This window comes from Gobius niger (genome assembly GCF_951799975.1).
Source record: "Gobius niger genome assembly, chromosome: 4".
Taxonomy (NCBI): domain Eukaryota; kingdom Metazoa; phylum Chordata; class Actinopteri; order Gobiiformes; family Gobiidae; genus Gobius; species Gobius niger.
Genome location: NC_136855.1, coordinates 3,577,443 through 3,589,664, shown reverse-complemented (window position 1 = coordinate 3,589,664; position 12,222 = coordinate 3,577,443). Strand labels below are relative to the sequence as shown.

Here is a 12,222-nt window from a genome sequence, read left to right as displayed (position 1 = left end):
TTATCACCAACAAATCCACAGTTCCTCCAGCATTTGTCACTCATGATACTCTTGGTGTGGAAAGAGTCCTGTCAAACTCCTTCCAGACCTGACTGCCCACACCCTTCTGACAGCCAGAGCAAATGTTAACCCAAACATCATCCCCCAAGACACCATTTCAATCAAATGAATAAAATGTTTCTCTATATTTGTAGACTGTCTTCTGATCAGTTCCCAATCATTATGTTTTGTTACATAGCTCCTTATTTGTAAATACTTATATAAATCACTTGAGGGTAGCTTGAATTTTGCTCTTAAAGGGGCTAGATGCAAGTTGGTCATTTTATACTCAGTACTGCCACCTCAGGTCATATGTGTAACTGCAGCTTCTATATTAAGCTCGTGCATGACGGCACTTCGGACCCGAAGTAACAACTTTCTGAGTGACAGTGCAGGATTTTAGAGGCAGTTGTGGTGAACAGGTCTGAGCTCATTCTACACACGAGGACATTGATGGAACATTTAGGGGGAGGAAATTAGATAATTTTACAATTTTTGAACTCGTATAGTCTCTTTAACTGGGCGAAAGTTTTAATTACATTCCGTCTAACAGTTGATTCACTGTGAGGAGACCTCTCTCAGCCGCTGCAGTTTGATAAAGAGGGAAGGAACTCTATTAATAGTCATCGCTCGAGACAAAACAATCTTTCCCTTCAACTGCTTTTGGACCTTATTCCAAATCTTTAAAGGATCTGTATCATGCTATTTTAGCCATTCCAAAGTTAAGTATAGGCATTTATATGATATATTGTACCTCTACCACTATGGAGTACTCATTTTTGAGATGAATACACTGCGTTCCAAATTATTATGCAAATGACATTTTTCTAAGATTTTCTAAATTGTCAACTCAAATGAGAGTCAGCTTAATTTTTAAGTCTTTACCTGGTAGAGGATCATTTAAATGTGGTAGAATTTTTTTTCTAGTGATAACAGTATTTTTTTCAAAAATAAATAAAACCTCAAAATCCACTGTTCCAAATTATTATGCAACTCATGGTTTCAATACATTTTAAAGCTTGTAATTACTGAAAATGGTCATTTGTTGTATTTGTAGCATTAGGAGGTCATATTTACTGAAATCAAAAGCTATTTCAATCAAAAAAAATATGAACAGGTCAAGTTATATTTTAACATAGGAGCCCTTGTGTGATAGCAGCTTCAAAATTCTTAAATCCATTAAAATTGTAAGTTTTTGGACAGTTTCTGCTTGGATTTGTTTGCAGGATGTTAGAATAGCCTCCCAGAGCTGCCGTTTGGATGAAAACTGCCTCCCACCCTCATAGAAGTTTTTTTTGTTGAGGCTCCAAAGGTTCTCAATAGGGTTGAAGTCAGGGGAGGAGGGGGTCCACATCATGAGTTTCTCTTCTTTTATGTCCATAGCAGCCAGTGATGCAGAGGTATTCTTTACAGCAGGACATGGTGCGTTGTCATGCATGAAGAGGATTTTGTTAGGGAAAGCACGGCTCTTCTTTTTGTAGCATAGAAGACAGTGGTCAGTCAGAAACTCCACATATTTTTCAAAGGTCATTTTCACACCTTCAGGGAGCCTAAAAGGGCCTAATGGGCCCGACCAGCTCTCTCACCATGATTCTGGCCCAAAACATGACTCTGCTACCTCCTTACTGACGTCACAGCCTTGTTGGGACATTGTGGTCATTCACCAACCATCCACTACTCCATTGATTTGACCATCCAGGGTCACACGGCCTCATCAGTGAACAAGACTGTTTGAAAATGAGTCCTCATGTATTTCTGAGCCACTGCAGCCGTTTCTGTTCATCAGCATTCAATTAACCGTTTAGGGGAGGCCGGATAGAAGGTTTATGCACAACTGCAGCCTCTGGAGGGTCCTACACCTTGATGTTCGGGAGACTCCAGAGGCACCAGCAGCTTCAAATACCTGTATGCTGCTTTGTGGCATCTGTTCTCATAATCTGATGTGTTTGTCTGGCAGAAACCGTCCATATTGTGCCTTTATCGGCACAAAACGGAGTGTGTCTGAATCATCCACAAATCTCTTATCTGTATGATGATTACACTTAATCTTTCATGAAATATCGAAGGTTTTCATACCTAGACCAAGGCATTCAACTATTTCACGCCTTTCTTCAGCAGAGAGACCCTTTTTCTTTCCCATATTGCTTGAAAATGATGATCTGCTTAATAAAGTGGAACACCCTATTTCAGTAGTTTTCCCCTTAACTGGGCTTAACCTGAAAACTAATCATCCCAGGTCTCTGAGATTAATGTCAGTGATTCATACAGCCCCAAGACACGATACCATCCATGAGTTTCATTATTATTGTTTTTTTTTTTACCTTTTTGACACAAAAATCCAATTTGCATAATAATTTGGAACGCAGTGTATAAGTGTTTTTTGGAGGTATTTTTCAAACCCGGAAGACAAAACGCTTCGATTCAGTTAACTCCGCCCCCTCTCTCCGCACATACAACTTTACCGTAATATAAATAAACAGCAATAAGTGAAATTGCTTCACGATGCAGTTATAAGGAGTTGACATCTGCAACACAGCTTCATAAATGGCTAACACACACAAGCTAATATGCTAACACACAAGCTAATATGCTAACCCGCGTTTGGATTGACTCACCGCTCTGGTCCATCGCTGTTTACATAGTAGGACTTGCATTGGTTATAAAAGTTAATCCACTTTGATTCTGGTGAAGGTTCACCAAACATCCATCAGAGACAGTCACAGAAAAACAATATTTTGGTGATAGTCGCTGAATCCCGGAGAAAAAAACAGCTGATTGACCTCTTCCTGAAAAAGGTTGAATAAACTCCTCGTCCTCGTAGCCAAACGCGCTTCTTTTTCTCCGTCCGTGACATTATCGTTAGTTAAGAATAAAGAACAGGTGTGTCCAGTTATAACGAGCTCCATCTTCAGCTGCAGCGCAAACATGACTGATCTGTTCAGACGCTCAGGCGATGTGTTTGTTTTGGCCACAGCTGACCTGGAAGCACCTCGGGCACAACGCTGTTTTACAAATTAAAATCACGCTGTAAGCATAGAATTAAGGCATTACATTACAGACGTCGAGCACTTCCGTTCCGCTGTTACGACACAACTGAACACTCAGTCGTTCACCAGGAGAGGGAGGAGCAGCTGCTCAGAGAGCAGGATTCAGGAGGATTACTGAGAGCTGCGTGAATGAAGCCACAAACCACTCTGGGGGTGTTTTTGATAAGGAAATAGCATAACAACATGGCTAAAAGCTCCAAAAAGTCGATTTTGCATGATATAATGTATGTATGTTTGACCCATACATTTTTAATTTTTATCGATGGCTTAGAAATGGAAATTGAGAGAGAGAGAGAGAGAGAGAGAGAGAGAGATTCCTGGCATTGAATATTCTTCCATAGAGGCCCGCTCGGATCATGCATGATCCATGCCACCACAGATTTGGTTTGGGCAGCCCAATAGTACAATTTGAGGCTCTGCATGGGACACGTTATTGTGATGTGTCACATGTGATGAAGATCTGTTTTATGATATTATGTAACAGTTTCACGTACCCCTCTGACCCTCTGTATGTGTACTCTCTGTACCCCCAAAACCAGGGGTGGGGGGCACAACCATAACATGAATTCTGCTCAATGTTCTCCCCAAGACAAAATAACTCAACTGATGGAAATGAAGTTGTAAAGTTAACAGAGGGGCAAAAATCATAAGATTTCTCTTCTCTGCTCCTTCTCATTCAATCTGCATTGACTTCGATATAAACTAAACGAGTGTCAGTGAACAAAAAAAGTAAATGAAAAGTACCAATTTAAATACAAAATATAAAGGGGACGGTGATGGTGCCTCTTTAACTGCTTTACAGGGAAATGCTGAAAAAAATACACAATAATAATAATAATGCATTTTACTTGTAACACACTTTACATTTATACACAATCTCAAAGTGCTACAGAGAGTGAAAAACAAAGAACAGGCTAAAAACATTGCTTAAATAAATGATAAGGGTTGGATCCAGCCCATGGCCGGTTTGCCCACCGACATCCACAGTGTTAATGAGAATTATTAAAAACACTGGTCCCCCTGTTTGGGAAACACTGCTGTTCCTCCTGTGCATAAGCTAACTTCTTACTGACATAGTGTTGGACAAATGATACATTCTTTGTGAATAAATAAAAAAGGAAAGGTTCCCGGTGCTGTCCTGGGCGTCGCTGGCGTGGTTTCCACGGCGAGGGCAGAGCGAGGAGATGGATGAGGTTTGGTTCAGAGCTAACGCGACCAAACGAGCGGCAAATGAAGAAGAATATTCAGGAGGAGCAGAGCGGTCAGAAACAAAGAGCCGCCCGCGCGCCGCCAGATATGTTTTACAGCGTTTTACACAATCACAGGGAAGAGGAGTTTAAAGCCTCGCTGCGGAACGTTCAGGAGCCGCCTGAGACGCCCATCAAACTGTCACACGTGAGTAACAGCTTTGGTTCTGTTCAGTTTCCTACGTTTGCCCCTCGTTTTAGCCAATCACAGCCAAGTCTCCAAACAACAAAGCACTTGAGAGTCCGGTTACGTTTGAAGATGGAGGGCAAGGTTCAGTATACAACTGAAGGAGAGACTGTTTATAAGTTCCCCAAACCTGCCATATGAACCATGCCATATGGTTTAAAGATCTTTAGATGTTCCTGTCCTGGGTGTGGCGTGTTGGTGATGTAGTGATGTTATTGTGCTGGGGTCACTGTATCTTTCTCTCATTAAATTGATATGTCCACATTAAGGAAAACTGAAGGAAAATTAAGGTGATTGGCACACTTCAAATTCAAGTATTGTATCTATAATTGGGTGAATACTACAAGCCAATGTGTATTACTGGAATCATGTCACAAAGAAAGAGGGCTTTAGAGCGCTGCTGGTCTGTTGTCATGTTGTTGTCCTGCTGAAGCTGGTATCGGCTGGTATCGGCTGGTATCGGCTGGGATGGTTGTGCGATTGTTGCCATCAGGTTGTTGGACATTGCCCTGCTATTGGCTCTAACCACATTAATGAAACGATGATACTTACAGGGGTGGTTCTAAGTTTACTTCCTCCCACTCCTTTGCAGGTTCATGTACAGTGTTGTATGTACATATGAAAGCATGTTAAAATGTGGGAAAAGCTGCACATGTTAATGTAAAAAATAGTATGTAGTAATGTACAGTGCCTCTCGAAAGTATTCATACACCTTGAACTTTTGCACATTTTGTCATGTTTACAACCCTAAACATGAAGATTTTATTTTTTACTGAACGTTCCACCACAAGCAACAGACAGCTGTGAAGTGAAAGCAAAATGATACATGATTCTGTTATTTAGCAAAAAATAGAAGTGAAAAGTGGGGCGTGCATAAGTATTCATACAGCCTGAATGAATACTTTGTGGAACCCCCTTTTGCTGTAATAACAGCAGCAAGTCTTTTGGGGTTTGACTCTACAAGATTTGCACATGTAGAGACTGATATTTTAGCCCATTCCTCTTTACAAAACAACTCAAGCTCTGTCAGATTAGAAGGAGCGTTAGTGAACAGCAGTTTTCAGATTATTCCACAGATTTTCAATAGGATTTAGGTCAGGACTTTGACTGGGCCATTCTAACACATTAATATGTTTGTCTTTAAACCATTCCATTGTAGATTTATCTTTGTGTTTAGGGTCATTGTCCTGCTGGAAGGTGAATCTCCGCCCCAGCCTCAGTTCTCTGTATTTGGCTCCATCCATCTTCACAACTATTCTTACAATCTCCCCAGTCCCCGCTGAGGAAAAGCAGCCCCACATCATGATGCTCCCCCCCGTATATTTGACACTGGGGATGGTGCACTCAGGACGATGAGCCGTGTTAGGTTTGCTCCATACATAACGTTTTGCATTTGGGCCAAAAAGTTCAATTTTTGTCTCATCTGACCAAAGCTCCTTCTTCCACATGGAGCTGTGTCCTCCATATGACTTCTAGCAAACTTCAAACGGGATTTCTTATGGCCTCCTTTCAATAATGGCTTTCTTCTTCCACTCGTCCATGAAGGCCAGATTTGTGTAGATACGTCTTATAGTTAGAGATGTTTAAATCTTGGGAAATGTTTGTATAACTTAATGCTGCTTTAAACTTCTACAGAACTTTATCCCTGACCTCTCTGGTGCTCCTTGGCCTTCATGATGTTGTTTAGTGACCGATACACTCCGACCACAGCTCTGAGGGCCTAAAAGAACAGCTGAAATTATACTGAGAGTAGATTACACACAGGTGGCCTCTATTTAACCGTTAGGCCAAGGAGTGAATATTCTGGAGTCATTAGAAATGTTCTAAAGACAATTTAATGCACTCAGAAAATGCTGTATGAATACTTATGCACGCCCCACTTTTCACTTTTCTATTTTTTGAAAAATAACAATCATGTATCATTTTGCTTTCACTTCACAGTTGTCTGTTGCTTGTGTGTGAACGTTCAGTAAAAAAATCAAAATAAAATCTTTATGTTTAGGGTTGTAAACATGACAAAATGTGCAAAAGTTCAAGGTGTATGAATACTTTCGAGAGGCACTGTATATTGAACTCAGAATAAACAATCAATCAATAAAGATTTCTGATCTTGATGGAAACAAACTCACATTTTACAGCAGGGACCACTCACCCATTCATACACCAGTGTACGCAGACAATGGAGGCTTGCCCAATGACACGACGACAGTGTGCAGGAGAACCCCCGCCCCACACATGTAGGACCTACTAAAGTGGAGATGACAATGTGTGGATAAACATCGAATCAGTGCAATCGTTAAACATCTTATTGTGAAGATTATCCTTTTTTCCAGGTGAAAAGTTAAAGCAGAACTAAGTAACTTGTTTACTTTAATAAATCCTGTTCGTAGTCCCTCTGGGGGTAATACAAGTGTTAATGGGATGATGGGGGGGGGGGCCTTTCATCTCCCCCTGTGTCTCTGGACAGAAAATCACACTTGAAGAAGCCTATGATGACCCTGGATGAACTGCAGAGAGCTACAGCTCAGGTGGGGGAAACTGTCCACAGGGCAACTATTAGTCATACACTGCACAAATTGGGCCTTTATGTCATCATAGGCTTCTTGGTAACAGCTCTGGTCAGTGCTCCTGGTTCGGTGTGCTTTACCTTTCACCTCTGTCTGATGTCGTGAAAATAAACGGCTGATTGGTGCCAGAATCTGTCCCAGAACCTTCACTGCTTTAGTCTGATTTAAAACCAGTGTGGAATGTACCGGGCCTTAACCAGGACTGAACCAGGACTGACATCTACTGTAGTGGTAACACGGCTCAGTAACTTCAAAAACTGGACAAATGCTGGGATATTTTTTATTCAAAAACATTGATCACAGACAAACAGTGGGCGGGGTCAATGGGCCAGGCAAAGGGGGAAGAGGTCACTGGAGGCTGTAGTGCAGGCGTCTGTCCCGCAGCTCCAGGCGGATGAGCAGAGAACGAGGGTCCTTCCTGTTTTTACGAACCGAGATCCTCCCCTTCAGCTCCTCGCCTGCAAACACACACGACATCACACACTTCATGACATCATCAGGTGGAGCTCTGGAGGAGACAGACTGGACGAACACATCACTCAAACAAAGCTACATTCGTTAAAGAGGCACTGCCCCTTTCTCCCATTCTCAAACTGTGAAAGTCAGAGCTGAGCATTAGCTGCTGCTCCAAACTCACTTTGAGCCAAAGTCTTGATGAATGCGGGAAGAACCTGGTCAGGAGTTTCCCAACAGGAGGCTCTGCTGGGAACTTTGTACATGTTTTTGGGACGATGTTCTCGTTACTGGGAAATAGGCTTTTCCAGAAACCATCAATGTGTTCCAAATTATTATTCAAATTGTATTTCAGTGTCAAAAAGGTAAAAAAAAAAGAAAAAAAAGGTTTTTCAATGAAACTCATGGATGGTGTTGTGTCTCAGAGCTCTTTGAATCGCTGACATTAATCTCTGACGCCTGTGATGATTAGTTTTCAGGTTAAGGGAAAAACTACTGAAAAAGGAGGTTCCACATTATTAAGCAGATCATCATTTTCAAGCAATACGGGAAAGAAAAAGGATCTCTCTGCTGATGAAAAGCATGAAATAGTTGAATGCCTTGGTCTAGGTATAAAAACCTTCAATATTTCACGAAAGATGAAAGGCACAATGAGGACGGTTTCTGCCAGACAAATACATCAGATTAAGAGAACAGCTGCTACAAAGTAGCAAACAGGTATTTGAAGCTACTGGTGCCTTTGGAGTCTTCCAAACATCAAGGTGTAGGACCCACCAGAGGCTGCAGTTGTGCATAAACCTTCTATTCTAAACTGTTCATTGAAGCTGAAGCAGAAACGGCTGCAGTGGCTCAGAAATACATGAAGACTCATTTTCAAACAGTCTTGTTCACTGATGAGGCCGTGTAACCCTGGATGGTCAGATGGATGGAGTAGTGGATGGTTGGTGAATGGCCATCATGTCCCAACAAGGCTGTGAAGTCAGTAAGGAGGGGGCATTGAGTCATGTTTTGGGCTAGAATCATGGGGGGAGAGCTGGCCGGCCCCTTTAGGCCCTTTTAGGCTCCCTGAAGGTGTGAAAATGACCTTTGAAAAATATGTGGAGTTTCTGACTGACCACTTTCTTCTATGCTAGAAAAAGAAGAGCCGTGTTTTCCCGAACAAGATCATCTTCATGCATGACAACGCACCATGTCCTGCAGTAAAGAATACCTCTGCATCACTGGCTGCTATGGGCATAAAAGGAGAGAAACTGATGATGTGGACCCCCTCCTCCCCTGACTTCAACCCTATTGAGAACCTTTGGAGCCTCAACAAGAAAAACTTCTATGAGGGTGGGAGGCAGTTTTCATCCAAACAGCAGCTCTGGGAGGCTATTCTAACATCCTGCAAAGAAATCCAAGCAGAAACTCTCCAAAAACTCACAAGTTTAATGGATTTAAGAATTTTGAAGCTGCTCTCACACAAGGGCTCCTATGGTAAAATATAACTTGACCTGTTGAGATGTTTTTAATTGAAATAGCTTTTGATTTCAGTAAATATGACCTCCTAATGCTACAAATTCAACAAATGTTAAGTTAATTACAAGCTTTAAAATGTATTGAAACCCTGAGTTGCATAATAATTTGGAACAGTAGATTTTGATTTTTTTTTTCTATATTTATATATTAAAAAAATACTGTTATCACTGGGAGATTTCTTCAACCACATTCAAATGACCCTCTACCAGTTAAAGATTTGAAAATGAGTCTGACTGTTATTTGAGTTGTCAGTTTAGAAAATCGTAGAAGTCATTTGCATAAAAATTTGGAACACAGTGTAGTTAAGAAATTTGGGGAATTTCCAGAAATTAAAAACTTAATCCTTAAATAAACATGACATTTCTGCATTTCTTTTGTTGATTTAACAATTGGTGAACTATTAGCACCGAGCACATAGATCAGCACCAACGCAGGCAAACAATCAATTCTCACATTGTTTCCCACGTGTTTATTTGGGCCGACCCTGAATGACCGCTCTGTCTCAGTGAGGTGGATCTGAGCGCTGCATTTGTCGGCAGAGGGTGGAATCAAACCCCGTGTCGTGGCTGATACAAATATCCGTCCGTTTCCTTCGCGCTGGACGTGTTTGAATCGAACGAGTCGTTAATAAAAGCAGCGTTTCCAGCTGAGCTCAGGCAGCTGTCCATCGCCTCGCTGCACCGCGAACTCATGACCGCGCGGGAACGCTTCAGCGCCGTCACGGGGTTAATGAGAGTGAGGGGGCGGGGCTGTGAACAGGAGACGCACGGAGGCAATGGGAGATGGTGATGCACTGTGATAAAGGAGCAGGTGACGCGCCGGGAAACCAGGGGGTGGCAACAACCTCAACCAGACACATCTGGAAAGTGAGGCTTCACCTGTGGCCTCGCTTTACAGATGTGACGTTTCCTCCTTCACATCTTAACGTCAGACCAAAAAAAAAGACATTATTCATTCACAAATACTGACATGTTTGGTGTCCATGTGCAGCACGAGATGACGCTGTAATCCAAATATGGTCATTTCCTTTGTGGGGGACAGCAGCGGCGTCTTCATTCCACTCTTTAACAACATCTGCACTGTAGTCGCTCCATAAGACTCCACTCAAACACATTTGGAAGGTTTTTTCACACAAGAACTTTTACAGATCGAATTCCTGACAGATTTATTGAGCTTTGTTTGAACCCCAAAAACAAGAAGGAATTTGGATTTGTACAGATTTTTCACAAATTACTTCATTCAAAATCTAAACCAGATCCAGAATCCGTCTGAGCAAATGTTTGTACATAATATGTCACAAAGCAAAACCACACATTTAAACCTGTCTGTCCATTATTTACCATTATTGACTTGGCACCTGGTACATAAAACTTTTTCATATGAAATGTATAAAGGCAGTACATTTGCTTATTATTATTTCCCTTTCCCTGCCGCGTGCCTGGACGCCTGACCTGTGCCCAGGGGCCGCGGGCTCGCTGGTTCCATCTGTCTCGGCGCTCGAGCCGCTGTAATGTGAAAGTAAAGCTGCGCGCTCGCTCCTGACGCTGCGCGGCTGTAATTTCATGGACGCGGCTCGTGATGAACGAGGCGCCGGCGAACGCCCCGCACTCATTTCCACACTTGGTTACGTTTTCCTTCCTCCCAGCGCCAGCGAAGGGGCCGCGGCTGAGGGACTGCAGCTGGACTGGGGTGTAGTTTAGTAACACTGACGACAGACGCAGGTCCAGTTCCACCCGAGCTTTTCTATTTCCAAACTCAGTCTCTGTTGTGAATGAAGTTCATTAAAGTCTTCAGCCTGACCTTTGCCTCTTGACGGCTGCTCTCTGTGGGACGGACTCCGCTGTGCTCAGGAGCACGACGGAAAAACTCACATAGAAGTTTAACTGATTACAAAAATGTTCAGGAGATCAACTCCGGAAATACCCCTGGATAAAGCCATGATGACTGGAAAGCTTTCTGTCATTTTTCGTTTCTTATATAAGTCATAAATGAAAACGGCCAAAATTGCTGATATTTTCAGCAACAAACTCCAAATATTGGACAGAGCGAGGTTTAAAAGTGTGGTTTTATTTTGTGACATGTTAGTGACAAAGATTTGCTCAGAAGGATTTTGGATTTGGTTTAGTTGTTGAAAAATATAGTTATTAGTGATTTTTTGGTTTACCTTTGTAGCACTTTGGTCAACTTGGTTGGTTTGAATCCATTGCCAAAGTATGTAAATATTCAAATTTCTGTTGGAGCGACAAAAGTGCAGATGTGGTTAAAGAGTGGAATGAAAACGGACCTAAAATGTAATTCGATTTTAGTCTAGTTTTAGTCGACTAAAATTGCAAGTAAATTTAGTCGACTAAATTTAAGACGAATTTAGTCGACTTTGCATTTATAATATTCATTATAGTCATATTTAATGTTGTTCCTCTGCTTCATGTTTCTGCTCCACATGAACAAAGCTCAGAGCTGATCCTTTGGCAGTGAATTTACATGATCTGAGGCTCTTTCAGACGGTTAATAGAAGTTTGGATAATTTCAGTCTCTCCCTTTCATTTTTATTTAGTCTTATTTTAGTCGACTAAAATATCTGGACATTTTAGTCATAGTTTTAGTCTCATGAAAAACTTTTAATTTAGTTTTAGTCCAATTTTAGTCGTCAAAAATAACACTTTGACTAAAATTAAGACTAAATATTTTAGTCGACGAAATTAACAGTGTTTGGATTACAGCGTCATCTTGGTCAAAGCCTGTCGTGGTACACGTCAGTATTTGTGAATGAAGAAGTGTGGGAATGACTAGGGATCTCCGGCTCAGCGAGAGTAAACTTCGCAAAGAGAGTTCAAACTAAGATGTTAAGGAGACAAATCTCTAAAGTGACACTGAGTTTCTCGCTGTGAGGAGAAAGAACCCTGATTCATGAAATCTTCTCGAGAGGGCTCTGAAAACGCCGTTTTGTGACAGAGCCCTGGGAAATGTAGCGTACTAGTTTGACAAGAGAAAAACAAACGATGCTGAAATGTCGCCTAAAATCTCTCCATCTCACACGGCGGCCATCTTGGCTCCTTCCCGCTCCATCTCTCTCTCTCTCTCTCTCCTTCAGCCTTAAATTCAGCCGCTGTGGAGAGTTATGCTCGGACTAAAGCCTACGGTGAGTCTGACGCTCAAGGTCCCGG

The 12,222-nt window shown here is 41.9% G+C and overlaps 2 protein-coding genes across 2 annotated transcripts in view; one reads left to right on the top strand and one right to left on the bottom strand.

Annotated features, from left to right (window-relative positions):
* Nucleotides 1-12,222, top strand: part of tmem208 (transmembrane protein 208) — a 381,758-nt gene that overhangs the window by 183,091 nt on the left and 186,445 nt on the right. The gene's annotated exons all lie outside the window — the stretch shown is intronic.
* The window catches only part of prmt3 (protein arginine methyltransferase 3), a 101,413-nt gene continuing 96,521 nt past the window's right edge, over nt 7,331-12,222 (bottom strand). The window contains exon 16 of the mRNA XM_079555113.1: nt 7,331-7,545. Coding sequence (XP_079411239.1) covers nt 7,436-7,545 — 110 coding nt within the window. The 3' untranslated portion in view covers nt 7,331-7,435. The remainder of the gene's footprint in view (nt 7,546-12,222) is intronic.